Source organism: Rhinopithecus bieti, unplaced genomic scaffold, assembly GCF_001698545.2.
Source record: "Rhinopithecus bieti isolate Rb0 unplaced genomic scaffold, ASM169854v2 scaffold_9690, whole genome shotgun sequence".
In the NCBI taxonomy this organism is placed as follows: Eukaryota; Metazoa; Chordata; class Mammalia; order Primates; family Cercopithecidae; genus Rhinopithecus; species Rhinopithecus bieti.
Window position 1 is genome coordinate 1,555,239 of NW_016806622.1, and position 25,018 is coordinate 1,580,256.

A 25,018-nucleotide genomic window follows, 5' to 3' on the forward strand; every position below is an offset into this window, starting at 1 on the left:
TCTTGGAGGCTTTGTTCATTTCTTTTTACTCTTTTTTCTCTAAACTTCTCTTCTTGCTTCATTTCATTCATTTGATCTTCAGTCACTGATACCTTTTCTTCCAGTTGATCGAGTCGGTTACTGAAGCTTGTGCGTTTGTCACGTAGTTCTCATGTCATGGTTTTCATCTTGATCAGTTCGTTTATATACTTCTCTGCATTGGTTATTCTAGTTAGCCATTTGTCAAATCTTTTTTCAAGGTTTTTAGTTTCTTTGCACTGGGTTTGAACTTCCTCCTTTAGCTTGGAGAAGTTTGATTGTCTGAAGTCTTCTCTCAACTCGTCAAAGTCATTCTCCATCCAGCTTTATTCCATTGCTGGCAAGGAGCTGCATCCTTTGGAGGGGAGAGGCGTGCTAATTTTAGAATTTCCAGCTTTTCTGTACTGCTTTTCCCTATCTTTGTGGTTTTATCTACCTTTGGTCTTTGATGATGGTGACATACAGATAGGGTTTTGGTGTGGATGTCCTTTCTGTTTGTTATTTTTCCTTCTAACAGTCAGGACCCTCGACTGCAGGTCTGTTGGAGTTTCCTTGAGGTCCACTCCAGACTCTGTTTACCTGGGTATCAGTAGCGGAGGCTGCAGAAGAGTGAATATTGCTGAACAGCAAATGTTGCTGTCTGGTCATTCCTCTGGAAGCTTCGTCTCAGAGGTGTACTCAGAGCAGTGTGAGCTCAGTGTGAGGTGTCAGTCTGCCCCTAGTGGGGGATGTCTCCCAGTTAGGCTACTCTGGGATCAGGAACCCACTTGAGCAGACAATCTATCCCTTCTCAGATCTCAAACTCCGTGCTGGGAAAATCACGACTCTCTTCAAAACTGTCAGACGGGGACATTTCCATCTGCAGAGGTTTCTGCTGCCTTTTGTTTGGCTATGCCTTTTGTTTGACTGTGCCCTGTCCCCAGAGGTAGAGTCTACAGAGGCAGGCAGGCCTCCGTGAGCTTCCGTGGGCTCCACCCAGTTCGATCTTCCCAGCCGGTTTGTTTACCTACTTAAGCCTCAGCAATGCGGGCACCCCTCCCCCAGCCTCTCTGCCACCTTGCAGTTAGATCTCAGACTGCTGTGCTAGCAATGAGGGTGGCTCTGTGGACTTGGGACACACGGAGCCACGCATAGGATATAATCTCCTGGTGTGCTGTTTGCTGAGACCCTTGGTAAAGCGCAGTTTTAGGGTGGGAGTGACCAGATTTTCCAGGTGTTGTATGTCACAATTTCCACAATTTCCCTTGGCTAGGAAAGGGAATTCCCTTCCCCCTTGCGCTTCCCAGGTGTGGCGATGCCTCGCCCTGCTTCAGCTCACGCTGCATGCGCTGCACCCACTGTCCTGCCCCAACTGTCCGACACGCCCCAGTGAGATGAACCCTGTACCTTAGTTGGAAATGCAGAAATCACCCATCTTCTGTGTCACTCACACTGGGAACTGGAGGCTGGAGCTGTTCCTATTCCGCCATCTTGGCACAGATCAAGTCTGAATGCTTTTTATAAAGAGTATTCCGTTGTGCATGTAGGTCTCAAATTCATTTGTTCAGAAAGATGTATACTGTGGTTGTTTTTAACGTGTTAATCTTTTATCTAACCTCAAGAAGAATTTTGTTTGAAAGGTAGCAATAGTTCCAAAGATTCCAAAGCAATGCATACTCACAAACACAACTGTTGATGCATATGTTTTACCTAACATTAGTTGAATAAGTATGTGTTAAATGCCTATTACATGTCAGCAATGCATAGCAGATAAGAGAATATACTATATATATAAACACACTGGAATTCAAAATCCCAGCTTTGCCACTCTCAATATAGGTAAAAGAGCTGCAGTCTCATTTAGAATAATTTATACTGAATTCCATATACATTATGATTTTTGAAGGAAATTTCAGTTCTTATTTATCCAATTATTAATGCTATTGTCAAATTTAATTGGCATTCCTTTTATAGAGGAGAGAGGTGAGGAATTATTTAAAAGTATTTAGCTGGGATACAAAGTAAACCATCCACATTTAGAAGAGTACAAATTGGCCATAAGGTTTTGCTGAATGATAGAGATCACTATTGCATAACATTTCTCCAAAAGCATAAACCCATAGTACTGTGTATGGACACACCAAAGAAAGACAAGTTATTTATATTAAGTGATACATATGCACATACACGGTATTTAAGAAATGAAGTTCCCAAGCAGTATGTATTGCTATTCTTTTAGCCTATTTCTTAGTATGTCCCTCAGATAGTAGAATCATAGACTTAAAAATGTTAAGGCCGGACCAGGTGCGGTGGCTCACGCCCGTAATCCCAGTACTTTGGGAGGCCAAGGTGGACGGATCACAAGGTCAGGACATCAAAACCATCCTGGCTAACACAGTGAAACCCGTCTCTACCAAAAATACAAAAAATTAACAGCACGCGTCTGTAGTCCCATCTGCTTGGGAGGCTGGGACAGGAGAATCACGTGAACCCAGGAGGCGGAGGTTGCGGTGAGCTGAGATCGCGCCACCACACTCTAGCCTGGGCTACAGAGCGAGGCTCCGTCTCCAAAAACAAAACAAAACAAAAACAAACAAACAAACAAACTGTTAAAGCCCTTAGATCATCTAAGATCCTCACTCCCTACCTTACTTTATAGGTTTGGAATTGAGCAAAGAGATGAAATGACAAGAAATTTACTCAATATGATGTATCAGGGCCAGGTACGGTGTCTCACGCCTGTATTCCCAGCATTTTGGAAGGCTGAGGCGGGCAGACCGTTGGAGATCAGTCTGGCTAACATGGTGAAACCCTGTCTCTTCCAAAAAATAAAAAATTTAAAGGGACATGGTGACGCGCATCAGTAGTCTAGCTACTCGGGAGGCTGAGGCAGAATCGCTTGAACCCGGGAGGCAGAGGTTGCCATGAGCCGAGATCGCACCACTGCACTCCATCCTGGGCGGTGAGACTCTGTCAAAAAAAAAAGTAGCAAATGAAAAACATAGAACTTAGATTGCCCAGTCCTTTTTACAATACCACACTGTGTCCATTATTAATATATAATCAAACAGACGTTCTAATAAACCAAGGTGAAAATGGAACTTCTAAATCCATCAAATTTTTCACTATTTTAAAAGCAAAGCCTAGCAACATAACAGCAGTACAGACTTCTAATAAAAATTTTAAATACCATAGCTTTTGCTATAAGTTGTACAAACACTTAATTCCCATAATAGCAAGATACGTATATGTGTTTATGTATGTACTTACATCTACCTCATTCCAGAAAGGATTTTAAGATGCTTATTGAAATAAGTAGAGCTTAAAAATTTTTTAAACTGAACTGATCATTTATATGTAAGACACTGGAATATAAACCAGTAAGAAGTCTTATTTTGTTAGTACAAAAGCATGCCATAATTTCTAATAAACGTATGCAGTAAACTCATATTTGGCTGTCTGTCCTCAAATTTGATTCTGCTTTCCCTAGCTGTGAATATGAAGAAAAACAGATAGTACTATGCCCATTAAAAGATGATGAGATTTGGGAGGCCAAGGTAGGAGGATCACTTGAGCCCAGGAGTTTGAGACCAGCCTGGGCAACATAGGGAGACCCCGTCCCTACGAAAAAATTAACCAGCCTTGACATGCCTATAGTCCCAGCTACTTGGGAGACTGAGGCAGGAGGATCACTTGAGCTGGGGAGGTGGAGGTTGCAGTGAGCCATGATCACACCACCGCACTCCAGCCTGGGTGACAGAGTGTGAATTTATCTCTCCAGGAAAAAAAGAAAAAAAAAAAAAAGTGACAAGGTGACAAGAGATTGTAAATTACCCAAGATCATACAGCCAGTATATTTCTGATTTCAAGGCAATTATGCATTTATAGTGATGCCAAGTTACTATAGCATGGAATGTTTTTCCCTTTGTGTCATATCTGATTTCTTTCAGCAGTGTTTCGTAATTCTCATTGTAGAGATCCTTCACCTCCCTGGTTAGCTGTATTCCTAGGTACTTTATTCTTTTTGTGGCTGTTGTATATGGAATCTTGTTCTTGATTTGACTCACAGCTTGTACTTGTTGGTGTATAGAAAGGCTACTGATTTTTGTACATTGATTTTGTATCCGAAATTTTTCTGTAGTTATTTGCTATATCTAGGAGATTTTGGGCAGAGCCTATGGGGTTTTCTAGGTTTAGAATCATAACATCTACAGACAGAGATTGTTTGACTCCCTCTCTTCCTACTTGGATACCTTTTCTTTCTTTCTCTTGCCTGATTGCTCTGGCTAGAACTTCCAATATTACATTGAATTGGAGTGTTGAAAGAGGGCATCCTCAGCTTGCTCTGGTTTTCAAGGGTAATATTTCCAGCTTTTGCCTGTTCAGTGTGATGTTGGCTATGGGTTTGTCATAAATGACATTATTTTAAGATATATTCCTTCAATGCCTATTTGTTGAAGGCTTTTATTTATTTTTATTTTTATTTTTTTGAGACAGAGTTGGGCTCAGTCGCCCGGGCTGGAGTGCAGTGGCACGATCTCAGGTCACTGCAAGCTCTGCCTCCCAGGTTCACGCCATTCTCCTGCCTCAGCCTCCAGAGTAGCTGGGACTATAGGTGCCTGCCACCACACCCGGCTAATTTTTTTTGTAGTTTTAGTAGAGACGGGGTTTCACCATGTTGGCCAGGATGGTCTCAATCTCCTGACCTCATGATCCGCCCGTCTTGGCCTCTCAAAGTGCTGGAATAACAGGCGTGAGCCACCGCACCCGGCCTGTTGAAGGCTTTTAACATGAAGTTATGCTGAATTTTATCAAAAGCCATTTCTGCATCTATTGAGATTATTATATGGTTTTGGGGTTTAGTTCTAATTATGTGACAAATCACAATTATTGGTACATATGTTGAACCAACTTTGCATCCCATGGATGAAGTCTACTTGATCATGATGGATTAGCTTTTTCATGTGCTGCTGGATTCCATTTGCTAGTATTTTGCTGAGGATTTTTGCATCAGTGTTCATCAAGGATGTTGGCCTTTTTCTTTTTTATTGTGTCTCTGCCAGGTTTGGGTATCAGGGTGATGCTATCCTCATAGAATGAGTTGGGGAGTTCTTCCTCTTCAATTTTTTGGAATATTTTCAGTAGTAATGGTACCAGCTTCTCTTTATATATCTGGCAGAATCTGGCTGTGAATCAATCTGGTCCTGGGCTTTTTCTAGTTGGTAAGCTTTTATTACTGATTCAGTTTCAGAATTCGTTATTTGTCTGTTCAGGGTTTTAATTTATTCCTAGTTCAATCTTAGGAGGTTGTACGTTTCTAGAAATTTACCCATTTCTTGTAGGTGTTCTAATTTGTTTGCATAGAGGTATTCGTAATAGTCTCTGAGGATTTTTTTTTTGTATTTCTGTGGGGTAATGTCCTTTTGTCATTTCCAGTTGTGTTTATTTGGATCTTCTCTCTTTTTTTCTTTGTTAGTCTAGCCGTGGTCTTATTTATTCTTTCAAATAATCTTATTTGTTCTTATTTATAATCTTATTTATTCTTTAAATAATCTTTTTGTCTTTCAAAAAAACCAACTCCTGGATTCCTTGATCTTTTTGTATTGCTTGTCATGTCCCAATTTCCTTCAGTTCAGATGTAATTTTGGTTACTTCTTTTCTTCTGCTAACCTTGGGGTTGGTTTGCTCTTGTTTTTCTATTTCCTCTAGGCGTGAGGATAGGTTGTTAATTTGAGATCTTTCTAACTTTTCTATGTGGGCATTTAGTGCTATAAACTTTTCTCTTAGCATGCTTTAGCCCCGCCTCAGAGATTCTGTTATATTGTATCTTTTGTTCTCAATAGTTTCAAAGCATTTCTTAATTTCTGACTTAATTTTATTGTTTACCCAAAAGTCATTCAGGAACAGGTTTTTTGTTTGTTTGTTTTTTTCTTACAGAAACTTTTATTTATTTATTTATTTATTTATTTATTTAGTTTATTTTTATTATACTTTAAGTTCTAGGGTACATGTGCAACGTGCAGGTTTGTTACATTTATATATTACTTGTGCCATTTGTTGGTTGCTGCACCCATCAACTCGTCAGCACCATCAACTCGTCATTTACCATCAGGTATAACTCCCAATGCAATCCCTCCTCCCTCCCCCCTCCCCCATGATAGGCCCCGGGTGTGTGATGTTTCCCTTCCCGAAGTCCAAGTGATCTCATGTTCCGTTACACCTGGAGTGAGAACATGCGGTGTTGGTTTTCTGTTTCTTGTGTAGTTGCTAAGAATGATGGTTTCCCAGCTGCAATCCATGTCCCTACAAAGGACACAAACTCATCCTTTTTATTCCATGGTGTATATGTGCCACATTTTCTTAATCCAGTCTGTCACTGATGGACATTTGGGTTGATTCCAAGTCTTTGCTATTGTGAATAGTGCCGCAATAAACATACGTGTGCATGTGTCTTTATAGCAGCATGATTTATAATCCTTTGGGTATATACCCAGTAATGGGATGGCTGGGTCATATGGTACTTCTAGTTCTAGATCCTTGAGGAATCGCCATACTGTTTTCCATAATGGTTGAACTAGTTTACAATCCCATCAACAGTGTAAAAGTAGGAACAGGTTTTTTAATTTCCATATAACTCTATGGTTTTGAGAGTTCTTTTTAGTATTGATTTCTATTGTGACTACACTGTGGTTCAAGAATGTGGTTCAGTTTTTTTTTTTTTTAATTTGCTGAGAATTGTCTTATGGCTGATCATATGGCCAATTTGCAGTATGTGCCATGTGCAGATGAGAATAATGTATATTCTATTTTTTGGGGTAAAGTTCTGTAAAAGTCTGTTAGGTTCATTGATCAAGTGTTGAGTGCAGGTCCCAAATATCTTTGTCAGTTTTCTGCCTCAGTGGTCTGTCTAGTACTATCAACAGGATGTTTACACTTACCACTATTTGTATGTGGTTATCTAAGTTTCTTCATAGGTCTTTAAGAACTTATTTTATGAATCTCTTTGCTTCTGTGGTGGGTGCATATATATGTTTAGGATAGTTAGGTCTTCTTGTTGAACTGAACCCTTTACCATTATGTAATGTCCTTCTTTGTCATCTTTTTTGATTATTTGTTTAAAGTCTGTTTTGTCTTAAATTAGAATAGTAGCCCCTGCTTTTTTCTGTTTTTTATTTGCTTGGTAAATTTTTCTCCATTCCTTTACTTTGAGCTTATAGTTGTCATTGCATGTGAGATGAGTCTTTTGAAGACAGTATATTGTTGGGTCTTGCTTCTTTATCCAACTTGCCATTCTATGCCTTTTAATTTGGGCATTTGGCACATTTACATTCAAAGTTGATACTTTGATATGTGCAAATTTAATTCTGTCATCATGTTGCTAGCTCGTTATTATGCAGACTTGATTGTGTAGTTTCTGCTTTATAGTGTCAATGGTCTGTGTATTTAAGTGTGTTTTTGTGGTGGCTGGTAATGGTCTTTAATTTCCATGTTTAGCACTCCCTTCAGGACCTCTTGTAAGGCATGTCTGGTGGTAACAGATTCCCTTAGCATTTGTTTGTCTGAAAGGATCTTATTTCTCCTTTGCTTATGAAGCCTCTTTTAACTAGATAAGACATTCTTGGTTGAAATTTCTTTTCTTTAAGAGTGCTGAATATAGGCCCCTCAATCTTTTCTGGCTTGTAGAGTTTCTGCTGAAAGGTCCACTTTTAGCTTGATGGCGTTCCATTTGTGGGTGACCGGCCTCTTCTCTCTAGCTGCCTTTAATGCTTTTTTCTTTCATTTTGACCTTGGAGAATCTGTATACTTTGTGTCTTGGGGATGGTCATTTTATATAGTATCTTACAGGGGTTCTCTGCATTTCTTGAATTTGAATATTGGCCTCTCTGGCAAGATTGGGGGAATTTTCATGGATAATATCCTCAAATATGTTTTCCACATTACTTACTCTTTCTCCCTCTCTTTCAGGGACATAGATGAGTTGTAGATTTGTTCTCTTTACATAATCCCCTATTTCTCAGAGATGTTTATTCTTTTTGTTCATTTTTCTTTATTTTTGTCTGACAGAGTTGATTCAAAGAAATGATCTTCAAGCTCTGAGATTATTTCCTGAACTTGGTCTATTCTGCTGTTAATACTTGTGGTTATATTACAAAATTCTTGTAGTAAGTTTCTCAGTTCTATCAGATCAGTTTGGTTCTCTCTTAAAATGGCCATTTAATTTTTAAGTTCCTATATCATTTTATTTTATTCCTTAGAATCCTTGCATTGGGTTTCAACTTTCTCCTGAATGTCAATGTTCATTCCTGTCCATATTCTGAATTATATATCTGTCATTTCAGCCTAGTTAAGAATCATTGCTGAGGAATAACTACAGTTATATAGAGGTAAGAAGATACTGGGGCTTCTTGAGTTGCCAGAGTTCTTGTGCTGGTTATTTCTCATCTGTGTGGGCTTATGTTCCTTCAACATTTAAGCTGTTGTCCTGTAGGTAGGGCTTTTTGCTTTTATCTTCTTTGATGCCCTTGGGGGTTTGGTTGTGGTATAAGATGGATTCAGTTGTCTGGCTTCATTTCTGGAAGATGTTAAGGAGTCAAGGCTCAGCTCAGCTCTCCTGGGCTATGTGGTCTAGCTCTGGGGGGTTGAAACCAAGCCCCCAGCTCTGTTCTCTGGCCCCTCAAGGTTAGGAACCTGCTGTGCTGCAGGATCCAAGGTGTTCCTGGTCCATTGCCACAGTACTCCAAAGGGGAATTACCCCCATTGGAGTGCTTCATTGGGATAGTGGCAAGAGGATCTTTGCTTGCTCACACATGCCAACTGCCTCAGCAGTGCAAAAGGGTGCATGTGTGTCAGCTGGGGAGGGGCATCAGTGGGAGTAGGGCAGCAGCATTCCTAGATTGAGGTGTTTCTAGAAATATGCAACAACAAAGCAGCAATAAACATATTTCAAGATAGTTTAGGATATTTATAACAGTATTTTGAGGATGATGGATCACAGATATTGAATACAAAAACAAGTAAAGAAGGAAGAGGGCAAAAATTTGAGTTAAAGGGTTCATTACACTGCACATCCTGATGAAAGTGAATAATTGGAAAGGATGAAGTGAATGCGACTGAATAAGATAACTGAAAGAAGATGAAGTAGTATTCAGAGATGTAGATGCTTGACATCATGATTATCAATAATAGAGCATTTCAGATGATAGAAGGTTTTAGTGTGGCCTTTCCTTTATTAGAAAGGAAGTAAAGAACTGAAGAAACAAAATAGTAGATGAATTATTCAAGTATGTAAGATGAAAATATTACAAATATGGGGATCAAGCACCAATGTTTTTGCTGAATAATGGGAAGGGATCAAAATAAGGTGAGTAAGTAACAGTGAGTAGAAGAGGAGGAAGGTGGTTTGTCAAATTTTACAAGCTTCAAAGGAGCAAGGATTTTGCTTCTTTTTTATATAAGAAGTTTTAGAAATAGCAGTAAGGTGTCAGAAGGAATTTTAGTGAATAAACTGCTGTTATGTAAGAAGACCATAGGGGAAGCAGTGTCCTCCTTAAAGGAAGGGCTTGGTTTCAGATAGGGCACAGAATTTGAGAGAATGAGAGAATGCTTTGAAAAGAGGCAGAGAATATAATACAGTTTGATAATCATCTGGCAGAAGTTCCAGAGTGTTCAGTGAAAGCACTCAAGAGTTAAGGACCATGGAGAGGGCTGCTGAAAGGCAATGGAATAGCATTATTGGCATAATGCCCAAAGGTGTGAACAGCTTTGTAACTGATTTCCAATGAGCTATTTCTAAACCATTTTAGCCTTCTGTGACTTATTCACCCTTTATTTTCTATTTTTAAGTTTTTCTTAAGACTCTTTTTTTACTTTCTAAAGAAGTTATTTCTATTAGTTCATTTTCTAAAATGGAAAAGTCAAAAAATTGTAATAATTGTTTGATTTTTTCTCTTTTCTTAGTAGATCATTTAATGTTTTATAGATTTAAGTTATTACAGCATTTTCTAAATGTTAGCCTATAAATTCTTATGAGAGCTTTAGTCTGTGTCTTGCACAGAATATTTGTCACATTATAAGCACTTTAGTTTTAAGAGTATGGTCTCTGGAGTCAGACTGCCTGATGGGCCCCAACTCCTTTATTTATAGTTATGTAACATTGAAGAAGTTAATTCAGCTATTCCATTATAGGAAGGTATGGACAGTAGAAATAAGCCAAGTTAGGAAATGGTAAGGTATGCCTGATATGGTTTGGCTCTGTGTCCCCACCCAAATCTCATCCTGAATTGGAATCCCCACATGTTGAGGGAGAGACCTGTAAGCCCACATGTCGAGGGAGAGAGGTGATTGGATCATAGAAGCAGTTTTCCCCATGCTGTTCTCAAGATAGTGAGTGAGTTCTCATGAGATCTGATAATTTTATAAGCATCTGGGCTGTTCCCTTCTTGCACTTCTCTCTCCTGCCACCATGTGAAGAAGATCCTCCTCCCTTGCCTTCCACCATGATTGTAAGTTTTCTGAGGCCTCCCCAGCCATGCAGAACTGTGAGTCAGTTAAACCTCTCTTGTTTATAAATTACCCAGTGTTGGGCAGTTCTTTATAGCAGTGTGAAAATGGGACTAATACAGAAAATTGGTAGTGCGAAGAGTGGGGTACTGCTATAAAGATACTTGAAAATGTGGAAGTGACTTTGGGACGGGGTAACAGGTAGAGGTTGGAACAGTTTGGAGGGCTCAGAAGAATAGAGGAATATGTGAGAAAGTTTGGAACTTCCTGGAGTCTTGTTGAATGGTTTTGATCAAAATGCTGGATAGTGATATGGACAATGAAGTTCAGGCTGAGGTGATCTCAAATGGAGATGGGAGCTTATTGAAACTGGACCAAAGATCATGAGACTGGTGGCATTTTGCCCCTGCCGTAGAGATCTGTGGAACTTCGTACTCAAGAGAGATGATTTAGGGTATCTGGCAGGAGAAATTTCTAAGCAGCAAAGCATTCAAGAGGTGACAGACCATAAGAGTTTGGAAAATGTGTGGCCTGACCATGTAATAGAAAAGAAAAATCCATTTTCGAGGGAGAAGTTCAAGCTGCCTGCAGAAATTTGCATAAGTAATGAGGAGAATGGGGAAAATATCTGAGATCTTCATGGCAGCCCCTCCCATAACAGGCCCAGAGGCCTAGAAGGAGAAAATGGTTTTGTGGGCCAGGCCCAGGGCCTTGCTGCTTTGTGCACTCTTAGGACTTGGTTCCCTGCATCCCAGCCTTGGCTAATATGAGTCAATGTACAGCTCAGGTTGTTGCTTCAAGAGGGTGCAAGCCCCAAGCCCTGGTGGCTTACACGAGGTGTTGGGCCTATGGATGCACAGAAGTCAAGAACTGAGCTTTGGAAGCCTCCACCTAGATTTCAGAGGATGTATGGAAATGACTGGATGCCCAGGCAAAAGTTTGGTACAGGGGTGGAGCCTCAAGAAGAACCTCTGCTAGGGCAGTGTGGTAGGGAAAGGTGGGGTTGGAGCCCCCCACACAGGGTTCCCAGTGGGGCACTGCCTAGTGGAGCTGTGAGAAGAGGGCCATCATTCTCCAAACACCAGAATGGTAGATCCATTGACAGCTTGCACCATGCCCCTCTAATGTCTGCAGACACTCAATGCCAGCTGTGGAAGCAGCTAGGCATGGGGCTATACCCTGCCAAGCCGCAGAGGCAGAGCTGCCCTAGGCCATGGGAGTCTACCTTTTACATCAGCATGCCCTGGATGTGAGACATGGAGTCAAAGGAGATTATTTTGGAGCTTTAAGGTTTAATGACTGCCCCCACTGGATTTGGACTTGCGTGCGGCCCATAGCCCCTTTGTTTTGACCAATTTCTCCCATCTGGAACAGGAATATTTACCCAATACCTGTACCCCCATTGTATCTCGGAAGTAACTAACTTGCTTTTGATTTTACAGGCTCATAGGCAGAAGGAATTTGCCTTGTTTCAGATGAGACTTTGGTCTATGGACTTTTGAGTTAATGCTGAAATGAATTAAGACTTTGGGGGATTGTTGTGAAGGCATGATTGGTTTTGAAAACTTGCTTTGCCTCAGATGAAACTTTGGACTTCTACTTTTGAGTTAATGCTTGAATGAGTTAAGACTTTGGGAGGCTATTGGGAAGGCATGATTGATGTTGAAATGTATAAAGGACATGCAATTCGGGAGGACCAGGGCAGAATAATATGGTTTGGTTCTGTGTCTCCACCCAAATCTCATCTCAAATTGTAATCTCTATGTATACAGGGAGAGACCTGTAATCTCCATGTGTCAAAGGAGGGAGGTGACTGGATCATGGGGGCAGTTTCCCTCATCCTATTCTCAAGATAGTGAATGCATTCTTATGAGATCTGATGGTTTTATAAGCATCTGGCATTTTCCCCTGCTTGCGCTTCTCTCTTCTGCCACCATGTGAAGAGGGTCCTTGCTTCCCGTTCACCTTCCCCCTGATTGTAAGTTTCCTGAAGCCTCCTCAGCCATGTTGAACTGTGAGTCAATTAAACATCTTTCCTTTTTAAATTACTCAGTCTTGGGCAGTTCTTTATAGAAGTGTGAAAACAGACTAATCCAATGCTTGATATGGGAGGAATCAAGTGAGACTGCCATAATTTATCAAGGAAATCATCCAGGGTAAAATCCCTAAAGGACTATACTTGAGGAACAAGGACAAATTGAAATAAAACTGATCATTACAAAGCTATCAACTAAGCTCAATCTCTGATTTTGTTAAAGTGATTTTTCACTCCCCCTACTCCACATATTTCTTTACAAAAGAAGTGATCATCTGGAGACTGTGCAATTTGTACACAATGTCAGGCTTTCAAAAAAAATTGTGAACCATAGTATTAGACAATGTTATATGACCTTAAGCCAAGATAGAAAATTGAAAAGAGAAACAGACTCAAAAGGAATCCAGATTTTTGAGTTAAAGAGGTTACAGTAACTATGATTATAAGAACTAAAAATATTAAAACTCTTGAAGGAAAATATAGAAGGAAAGTTCCATGATATTGGATTTGGCAGTTTACTCCTTGGCTATGATGCCAAAAGTACAGACAACTAAAGGAAAAACAGATGAATTGGACTATGTTAACATTTAAAACTTATATGCAACAAATGACACTATCAACAGAGTGACAAGGCAACTTACAGAAAATATTTACATATTACTGATAAGATATTAATACCTACAGTATATAAAGAACTCCTACAACGCAGCAACAGAAAAAAACAAACATCCCAATTTTAAAAAGGGCAAAGATGCTGGGTGCAGTAGCTCATGCCTATAATCCCTGCACTTTGAGGCTGGGAGTTTGAGACCAGCCTGGACAACATAGCAAGACCCTGGCTGTACCAAAAACATTTGCTGGGTGTGGATATGTGCATCAGTAGTCCTACTACTTGGGAGGCTGAGGCAGAGGATCCTTTGAGCCCAGGAGTTCAAGGCTGCAATGATCTATGTTTGTGTCATTGCACTCCAGCCTGGGTGACATAATGAGACCTTGTCTCAAAAAAATAAAAATAAAAATGGGCAAAGGACTTGAAGATATATTTCTCCAAAAAAGATATATGCAAATAGTAAGCACATGAAAAGATGCTCAACCTCATTAATCATTAGGGATGTGGAAATCAAAACTATAGTAGATACCATTCACACCTATTGGGATGGCTATTACCAAAAAAAAAAAAACAGAAAATAACAACTTTTTGCATGCATGTGGAGAAACTGGAATCATTGTGCATTGTTGATGTCAATATAAAATGATGTAGCTGCTGTGGAAAAAGAAAAAAACGGTATAATGGTGGTTCCTCCAAAAATTGAACATAGAATTACCATATGATCCATCAATTCCATTTCTAGGTATATACCAAATAGAATTGAAAGCAGGGATTCAAACAGATATTGGCACACCTATTTTCATAGCAACATTATTCACAATAGCTAAAAGGTCTATCAGCAGATGAATGGATAAACAAAATGTGACATATTCATATAAATGCATATTATTCAGCCTTTAAAAAGGAAGGAAATTCTGTACATGCTACAACATATACAGAATTTTGAATAAATTTTAGATAAATTTTGAAGACATGGTAAGTGGAATAAGCAAGATACAAAAGGGTAAATATTGTATGACTTGACTCATATAAAGTACCTAGAATATTCAAATTCATACAGGCAGAAAGGAGAATGGTAGCTATCAGGGGTTACCGGAGGGGAGAATGGGAAGTTATTGTTTAATTAATACATACAGAGTTTCAGTTCGAGATAATGAAAACATTCTGGAGAGGGATGGTGGTGATGGTTGCTTAACAATGCAAATATACATAATGCCCCTGGAACTATATACTTTAAAGTAGTTAAAATGGTAAATTTTATGCATATTTACCACAGGAAAATTGCTTAAAATGTTTGTGATTAGTATCAGTCAAAGTAAGAAAGATATTATTATTATCAAAGGAGTCATAGCAAGAATGACAGTTAAATTTTTAGCAGAAACTATGGGAGCCAGAATACAGTGGAACATCTTTAAAGTATTTAAAGAAAATAAACTCTAACATATATCTAATAAGAATCACTTTCAAAAGTGAAGGTTAAATACAGATATTTTTCAGGCAAAGAAATAAGGAATTTATCACCAACAGATCTGTATTAGAACAAATTCTGAAGACAGACAATACCAAGGTTAACAATCATTTAGAGCAACTGTAATGGCAGGTTAAAGCCAGAAAAACAAAAGAAAAAGGGAGAAAAATGCATAAAATTTAGAGGAAGAAATAAAACTTATATTTGCTGACTATATATATATGTACTTAGAAAATCCAAACAAATCTACAGACTACTAGAATTAAGTGAATTTATCAAGGCCTGATATAAAGTGAAATGAATGAAAATCATTTGTATTTCTGTATGCCAGCAAGAAACAATAATGAATTTTAAAGTTAAAATTTTATAACCATCCAAAAAACATAAAATACCTAAAATAAGCCTAATGAAAGACATACTGTTCTTTACATTGAAAATACAAAAAAATTATTAAGATCAATAAAATCTAAATAAATGGAGGAATATACAGTGTTCAAGGATTGGAAGACTCAATATTGTTAAGATGTCAGTCCTCCCCAAATTAATCTATAGATTCAGTGTAACTTCAGTCAAAATTCCAGCTGTGTGTCTGTAAATTGACAACTTGGTCCTAAAATTTATATGGAAATACAAAGGATCAAAAAATCAATCCAACTCTGAAGAACAACAAAAGTGGAGAATGTACAACAACACCAGATGCCAATATCTACTATACTGGCCGGACACAATGGCTCATGCCTGTCAGCACTACGGGAGGCTGAGACGAAAGGGTTGCTTGAGCTCAGGAGTTTGAGACCAGCCTGGGCAACACAGTGAGTCTTCATCTCTACTAAAAATTAAAAAAAAAAAAAATTGCTGGACATGATGGCTTGTGGCTATAGTCCCAGCTACTTGGGAGTCTGAGGTGGGAGGATCACTTGAGCCCAGGAGATTGAGGCTGTAGTGAGCTATTATTGTGTTACTGCATTCCAGCCTGGGTGACAGAGCAAGACCCTATCTCAAAAAAAAAAAAAAAAAAAAAAAAAATACAAGCACTAGCATAATGTTAGCATAAGGATAGACAAATGGGTCAGTGGAACAGGATAGAATATGAAAATAAAGTCATATATATGTGATTACCTGAGTTACAAAAAAGTGACATTGCAATACAGTGAATAAAGGATGATATTTTTGATAAATTGTGCTGAGTCAATTAGATATTGATATGGGAAAAATAAATTTTGATCTCTCCCTCACACCCAGATGGATCATAGACCATAGACCTATTGGAATCCATGGATTCCAGATGGATCATAGACCATAGACCTATTGTTGTTCCTTTCATATGTGAAAAACAAAACAATAATGTTTGTGGAAGAATATATAGGAGAATAAACATTTGTGACCTCAGATTTGGCAAAGATTTCTCAAACAATGAAAGCTCTAAGGATAAAGAAAGGAAAGAATAAATTGGGCCAAATTAAAGTATCTTTTAAAACGAATCATCAGCATAAAAGGCAAGACACAGAGTGGGAAATGATATTGGTTCTTTATATATCCAATAAAAGATTTATATTTTAATACCTAAAATAACTCCAACAAATCAATATGAAAATGGGATCCAATACAACAAAAAAATGGACAAGAGATTTGAACACTTTACTAAAGAAGATATTCAAATGGCCAGTAAATATATGAAAAAGTACTCATTATAGAAATGCAATTTAAATTCATAATGCAATGTCACCACAACAGTTAAAAGAAAAAAGAGACAATACCAAAGTTGACAAAGATCTGAGTAATATTAAAGAGTATTTCATTTAAATTCCAGCTCTGCCACTTGCTAGTTTTTTGACTATATTGAAAGTTAAATTACTTAACTTTCCCGCTTCCATAGTTTGAACATAAAATGGGGATAATAGTATTAAACACCTCATAGAGTTGTTGAGAGAAATGAGGAAGATGATTCATGTTAAGTGCTTAACATAGTTCAACTGGCATCAGCTATTATAATTTAATTCTTATGATAACCAATAAACTAAGCATTACTATATATTTTTTCAGATAAGGAAATTGAGGCCAATGGAGATAAATCACTTCCCACAGTTACTAAAAGATAAGAGAAGAGTTGAATACATTTCTTTTTCAGCTCAAAGTCCTTGCTTTTAGGCATACCACCTACCAATTCCACTCTTGGCAGATATATAAAGAGGGTATTGAGTGACTGCCAGTCACAAATATTGCTTGACTCAGTCTCAAGCTTCTCTTATAGCTATTAACCTATACGTCTGTTATTCAGACCTCTTACCTAGGTTTTGAAGTTCTAATGCATAGTCTGCTTGCCTGGGTTCCAAGCCCTGCTATCCTAATCATTATAGTTACAGATCTTAAAATATGCTGCCTAGTTTCTTGATGTCTCTACTTATATGATTGTTGGTGTTATGTTTGCCTGCTCCTAGTCCGTCTGCTTACTTATGTCTCAGCTTCTCCTCATTTAGGACACAGTTCAAATGTCACCTTGATCTCTATCACATGATCCTCATTTATTTTCTGCAGTACTGAAAATGTTTTTTATAGTCTTCCCCTTCCTCCTAATAAGAGTATAAGATCCATGAGAGCAGAAGGCTATATTTCTGTTTTATTTTGTTTTGTTTGGCTGCTTTACCTTCAGAGACCAGAAGAGTAGGCATTCCAAAATCAGTAAGTACGTAAATTAACTTTGTGTCCTCTCCTCAAAATTTATGTGCACTTCAGCTCAAATTTTCTAATGGCTCTAACTGCCAGCCTGTTTATTCAGAACATGACACAACTTAGGTGATTCACGTACCTCCCTTGTTCTTACCAATTACCTCATAATCTAATAGCTTATGACAAGGTAGTCATTTGATATGGTTTGGTTCTGTGTCCCCATCCAAATTTCACCTTGAATTGTAATAATCCCTATGTGTCAGGGCTGGAACCAAGTGGAGGTAACTGGATCATGGAGGTGGTTTCCCATGCTGTTCTCATGATAATGAGTGATCTGATGTGATCACAACACAAGATCTGATGATTTTATAAGTGTCTGGCATTTCCCCTGCTTATACTCATTCTCTTTCCTGCCACCTTGTGAAGAGCTGCCCTCTGCAATGATTGTAAGTTTCCTGAGGCCTCCCCAACCATGTGGAACTGTGAGTCCATTAAACCTCTTTCCTTTATAAACTACCCAGTCATAGGTATTTCTTCGTAGTAGTGTGAAAAGGGACTAATGTAAATTGGCATCACAGAGTGGGCTGCTGTTGTAAAGATACCCAGAAATGTGGAAGCGACTTTGGAACTGGGTAACAAGCTGAGGTTGGAACAGTTTGGAAGGCTCAGAAGAGACGAAGATGTGGGAAAGTTTGGAACTTCCTAGAGACTTGTTGAATGGCTTTGACCAAAATGCTGATGGTGATATGGACAATGAAGTCTAGGCTGAGGTGGTTTGAGATGCAGATGAGGAACTTCTTGGGAATTGGAGTAAAGGTCATTCTTGCTATGCTTTAGCAAACAGACTGGTGGCATTTTGCCTCTGCCCCAGAGATCTGTAGAACTTTGAACTTGAGAGTGATGATTTAGGATATCTGGCAGAAGAAATTTCTAAGTGGCCAAGTGTTCAAGAAGAAGCAGAGCATAAAAGTTTAGAAAAATTGCAGCCTGATGATGCAATCCAAAAAAAAAAAAAAAAAAACTCTGGGAAGGAGGTAGAAATTTAAGCCTGCTGCAGAAAGTTGCATAAGTAATGAGGAGTCAAATGTTAATCACCAAGACAATGGGGAAAATATCTCTAGGGCATGTCAGAGACCTTTGTGGCAGCCCCTCCCCTCACAGGCCTGGAGATCTAGGCGGGGAAACGGCTTTGTGGGCCAGGCCCAGGGCCGCCCTGCTCTATGCAGTCTTGGGACATGGTGCCTTGTGGCTCAGCTACTTCAGCTCTAGCCATGTCTAAAGGAGGCCAGGTATAGCTCTGGCATTGCTTCAGAGGGTGCAAGCCCCAAGCCTTGGCAGCTTACACGTGGTGTTAGGCTGACAGGTGCACAGAAGTCAGGAACTGAGCTTTTGGAACCTCCACCTAGATTTCAGAGGATATATAGAAATGCCTGGATATCCAGGCAGAAGTTTGCTCCGGGGCAGAGCCCTCATGGAGAACCTCTGCTAGGGCAGTGCAAAGGGAAAATGTGGAGATGGAGCCCCCACACAGAGTCCCCACTGGGGCACTACCTGGTGGAGCTGTGAGAAGACAGCCACCATCCTCCACACCCCAGAATGGTAGATCCACCAGCAGCTTGCACCATGTGCCTGGAAAAGCAGCAGACCCTCAATACCAGCCTGTGAAAGCACCACAGAGTGGGACTGTAATTCTGCAAAGTCACAGGGGCAGAGCTGCCCAAGGCCATGGGAGCCCACCTCTTGCATCAGCGTGACCTGCATGTGCCACATGGAGTAAAAGGAGATCATTTAGGAACTTTAAGGTCTAATGATTGCCCTATTGGATTTTGGACTTGAATGGGGTCTGTAGCCCCTTTGTTTTGGCCAATTTCTCCCAGTACCCCCATTGTACCTAAGAAGTAACTAACTTGCTTTTGATTTTATAGACTCATAGGAAGAAGCGACTTTACTTGTCTCAGACAAGACTTTGGACTTGGGCTTTTGAGTTAATGCTGGAATTAGTTAAGACTTTGGGGGACTGTTGGAAAGGCATAATTGTGTTTTGAAATGTGAGTACATGAGATTTGGGAGGGGCCAGCGGCAGAATGATATTATTTGGCTCCTTGTCCCCACCCAAATCTCAACCTTGAGTTATAATAATCCCCACATGTCATGGATGGGACAAGGTATAGGTAATTGGATCTTGTGAGTTAGATAATCTTGAAATTAACTCACAAGATCTAATGGTTTAATAAGTGTCTGGCATTTCCCCTGCTTGCACTCATTCTCTCTCCTGCCACAATGTGAAGAGGTCCCCTCCACCATGATTTTAAGTTTCCTGAGGCCTCCCAAGCCATGTGAAATTAAACCTCTTTCCTTTATAAATTACCCAGACTCAGGTATCTCTTCATAGCTGCAGGGAAATAGATTAATACATCATTCTAATGACAAGATAATAATTTTGACAGTCACTTCAATCAAAATGGAACTACACTTTAAAGGAATTTAGATCTAAGTTTCTAATCAAAATTTTAAAGGTTATTTTTTGCTTTAATAAAGTTATAACTTCAGTTTTGATTCTTTATAGGATTTTACACAGTAATATTTTACTTCATTACAGTAAGACAATAGATGTAAAGCAGCTAACATATGGTAGCTACTCAAATGTTAATGTTCCTTTTCATTTCCTTTTTATTAAAATTTTTCATTATTAAAATTGTGTTTCCTTTTAGAAAAGTATAAGTAACGACTTGAAATGCTAGCAGGGATATGGTAATATAGACTACTAAAAAGTTAAAACTTGAAAATCTTTAGTTTCGTTCTTAAAACAACTCAAAATTGAGAGAAGGTATTTTAAGAAAAGTTATCCTTCCTACATTCAAAGCTAGCAAAGATTACAGAGGAGGTAGAAACAACAGATACTTTAAAATAAAAGTTATCAGAAGTAATTATTCTTTTATTAATCTAGTTTATTCTTCTTCAAAATAAAACTTTATAGATAAGTTTAAATGTTGGATCTACAGATCCTTCAAATGGACCACGTAAAAAGATAGTATGTATCAGTAACTTATAGATGTAGGTAGTAATGTAGTTGGTCATATTTCCTTCAAAATTTTTCTAGAGTCTTTTATGTGGGATCACGACTGAAGATAGATTAAATCAACAGTGGATATTAACTCAAACACACTAGTTCAGTACATAAAATAAATTTATGTGTTTTCTGATACATGATTCTATGATATGGGCCAGCATTATGAACTTTTGAGAAATGTTACATTTCTATATGATAATGGTTTTTAAAACTTATGCATATGGCTTTGGTTAATAATGTTAAAAGATGAATATTTGGATCTGTGTTGACTATAAAGATATCTGACTTGACTATGATACAACTTTATAACAAAAATCCTTTAAAAAATTAATCCCACTTAACCATGTTTGTTTTCATATGGATTTATAGTTTTGTTTCTTCTTTTAAAGTATTGTTATTTTAAATCTTAGCATGCACACCACAGAATCAAAAAATGAACATTTGGAGGATGAAAACTTCCAAACATCTACAACTCCTCAGGTAAAAACTTAAAAGTATATTGTAATATATGGCATAAAATCAATCTGATCTTAAAATTTATTTTTGAAGTTTACTTATTAGATAGATTTCTTTTATATATCTGGTTAAAAATGAAAAGTGGTAAATTTAAAAATAGCTAGTTATAATGGGTCCTAGGAAATGAGCAGAAATAATGAAACAAATGGAAAGGGGTGCATTTTAGAGCTAAAGAGCACAGATTTTAGGAATAAGGAGAAATGTTGCTTATTATTTCTTGCCACATTCAGGGAAAACTCAGTAACTTAAACGGAGGCAAAGATAAGTCTAGATTAATTAAAATGTTGTGCTGTGTATTCTGAAGAGACTCAAGTTTTTTATTTTTATATTTATGTAGAGCAAGTCATTAGACCTTCTGTTGATCTAGTTTTACTTAGTAATAATTGCTTATAATTAGAATTGTAAATTTCATACTTTTTAAAAATAGAGACTTCTATAGTTCTTAACGGTCAAAAGTCGTTTTAAAATATTTTAAATATTCACCATTTATTCTAATTATCTGTGAAGAAGTCATCTTAGTCTATATCAGTTTATTACTAATTCTAAAATAATAAAACTTAAAATAATATGGTTTTACTATATATGACCTTTCACCCACCTTAATAATAATTCACCATTGTGTCTTTATATGGTAACAGAATTTTCAGAAACAGCCTCTATACCAGAACTCCAATAGGTTAATTATGATCAGATTTGAAGAACTGTGATCTTAAAGAGCTACATAATTCATTTTTAGCCATCAGCTGCTTTGACATCTCTGTCTCCTTAGTGATTACATGTAAAATTCCCTTCCTCAATGTGTCCATGCCCTCTAGCCTTTTTATTGTTTCCTGTGATGATGTGATGTTCCCTCTTTCACTCACTCAAAGTATTATCAAGTCACTCAAATTGCTGGCACACACATACCCACACCCACCCACCCATGACAATCATAAGGCAAATTTGGGAGATTTCTATTGCAGAGTTAACTCTACTCTGGTGTTTTATTGTTGTTATCATTGTTTATGGTTTGTTTTTTACATTGGAAGAAGTTTCTCAATATTCTCACAAACCAAAGATTCCTGTTTTTTCCAAATCAGCAGTTTCATAATTAGGTTACCATTAAAAGGCCTGGGAGATTAAGGTATACCCTTGCACTATTTAATATGTTGTCTATAAATATTAGTGGAAGCATGCCTGAATTTCTGAAGGCTTGACCTATGTTTCTCTCCTTTTTCTTTCAGTTATATAAATTTATCAAATGAGATGAATCCAAGTAAAATTATATTTCACTTCCTGTCTAACTGAGTTGTATTTTCATTTCACAAAAGTTTTGGTGAGGCCGGGCGCGGTGGCTCAATCCTGTAATCCCAGCACTTTGGGAGGCCGAGACGGGCGGATCACGAGGTCAGGAGATTTAGACCATCCTGGCTAACATGGTGAAACCCCGTCTCTACTAAAAAATACAAGAAAAACTAGCTGGGCGAGGTGGCAGGCACCTGTAGTCCTGGCTACTCGGGAGGCTGAGGCAGAAGAATGGCGTAAACCCGGGAGACGGAGCTTGCAGTGAGCTGAGATCTGGCCACTGCATCCAGCCTGGGCGACAGAGCGAGACTCTGTCTCAAAAAAAAAAAAAAAGTTTTGGTGAATAATCTTTGGGATGTGTACAGAGGATGGACTAAACTGTAGGCACCTTTATTCAGTATACACAAATGATTGAAAATGATGGGGACACAAGTCTATAAAAGGTTAAATCAAGGTACCCTGCAAAATACACTGCTGTTACATCCCCAAATCGCTACTGATATGGAGCTTGAATCTTCTTTTTTATCTGTGATTCCTCGCATTGACAGTGATAATATAAATTTAATTCCAAACTTTGGTGGTTTAGTACATTCATAAAATTATACAAAAGTATAGCTCCTTAAAGATTTTCTTGTTTTACTACAGAGTCTCATTGATCTTAACAGTACTGCACATGAAGAAACTAAAACTGGCCTATCAGATATGGAAGAAATAAAACCACAGACAAAAAAGAAGACATACATTTCTTGTCCTCTAAGAGGAGCATTGAATGTAATTATTACAAATGGTATGTGAAACAACAAAATGTAAATGAAGAGAAAATGATAAATATGTTTGATAAATATTAAAACACAAGACAACAAAGACACTACTTAATCGATATACTCTAGATCAGATGATCAGCTCTGTTACAAGCAATATGTGAACAAAGAGGAAATATTTTCTTGAATCTTTCAAAGACAAAACAAACACAGAATATTGCCTAGGAAGTATATGTTTTAATATTTGTCATACTTTTTTATGTTAAATTTTGGGATTAGAAACATCATTGATTAAAGGGTTTTATTTAAAACCTACTTTGACATTTACTTTTAAGTTAGCTAGAAAAAACATTATAATTTTGGAAATATTATGTTTTTTATTAAAATTGGGCCCTAAGTTTTAAAACAACTGCAACCTTGCAAAAGTTGTGTAATAATTGCTTTCCCACTACAGTTTTAAAGCATATTGTTGTTGTCAGCAAATACTTACGAAGAGATATTCTTGTGTTTTTTTTTTCTAAATATTCTGTTTGATTAAACCTATGAGAGAAAGATATTTTGGCTTCAAGAAGTATACAGAATTTTGTTCTCTATAGAGAACTAAATATTGATTAAAATGATGAAGCACAAGTAATTGAAGTTTTAAACTTTTATTTTCTTATTTGCTGATTGCTAACTTTAAACTTTTGAAGCAAATTTTATTCATTGATTTTTTTCATTAGTAAAGGTTGCTTTTAATTTTATCTATATATTGATGGCCTTGAATCAAAGTTTCTGTGAACTTGAATAGTCCTCATCGCCAGTGTAAGTGATTGAACTCCTTTGTAAATACACATGTTCCCATGACCTGGTCTATTTAGTAGGCAATTTCTACACAGCAGTTACTAGGAGTAGGGCCAGGACCTGTGGAAGAGAAGGAAATGTATTAGTTACCAAACATTATTCACTGATTGTGGATTACAGTTTGCTCAGGAGCTAGTAGAGGAGTTCTAGAACATCAGAACTGAAACTTTAGGTTTAGATATAACTCATTTCCCCTTTGTTTTCTTTCATTTTGATTTTGTAGTTTTGGAGACATTTATAGGAAAAGGAGATTTTCTTTGTTTCTATTTAGGGGTGCATATTCTTGCAGTCTCTTTTTTGAAGTCAGTCTCTCTCTGTCTCTCTCTCTCAACCCACTCCCTACATTCACACTGTATCCTTTATACACAAAGTATAGAATCTCAACCTCTGGGTATGCTTAGAACATGTTACTGCTAGGAATCCCACTCTGCCGCGTATGCTTAGAACATGTCACTGCTAGGAATCCCACTCTGCCGCGTATGCTTAGAACATGTCACTGCTAGGAATCCCACTCGGCCGCATCATGGAATAAGTAATGTACAACCATGTGTAAGTAGAATGAAACAACAAAATAATTTCTTAAAACTGCATAGAGTTTGGATAATAAAAGGAAATAGAACAACATGTTTTTCTGTAAATAATAGTTAATTCACCAATACCACAATGCATACAAGTTAAATTTAAATAAGAAATCTAAACTCTCAAACGCACACAGAAATCAGTCTAATCACACTGAATCATACTGTTTACATACCTTATTTGGAGAATGGCTTGCTTCATCCCAAATAAATGGATAGTCTAGGACAGTAGATTTAGAGCTTAAGTTATTATTCCTTTTTGTTTCTTTTCAACCTACTTTTAACAAAAATGCTAATGTATTTTATGAAGCTTTTTTTCTTTAAATAAATTAAAAGTTTTCTTATATGTCCAACTATGATTTTTAAGTAATCTTGGGGACAGAACTTCTCCATTAAAATTTTATTATCAGTTTTATGAAGTTAGCAGTCTTGGAAGTTTAAGGTTCAAAAATAATATCCCAGAAACTTCCAGTTTCCAGTTCTACATGTAAGGAGATTAGAAGTCATCACTGTGTCCTAAAAACAAATAAAAAGCTGAAGAAACTGAAAAATGAGCAACTCTTCTTAAATCCATCAGAGAAGTGAGTCACAGGGCAAACTGCTGCCCAAAAAATAAGAGTGATTAGACTGACAGATTCAGAGAATCATAACTTACAGGAATGAAAACCTCTTTGGGAACCAGGATCAGG

At 37.7% G+C, this 25,018-nt stretch overlaps 1 protein-coding gene across 1 annotated transcript in view; it reads left to right on the forward strand.

Moving 5' to 3' along the window:
• Positions 1-25,018, forward strand: part of SLC9B1 (solute carrier family 9 member B1) — a 131,421-nt gene that overhangs the window by 11,477 nt on the left and 94,926 nt on the right. The window contains exons 2-3 of the mRNA XM_017877079.1: positions 20,758-20,827; positions 22,793-22,934. Coding sequence (XP_017732568.1) covers positions 20,758-20,827; positions 22,793-22,934 — 212 coding nt within the window. The remainder of the gene's footprint in view (positions 1-20,757; positions 20,828-22,792; positions 22,935-25,018) is intronic.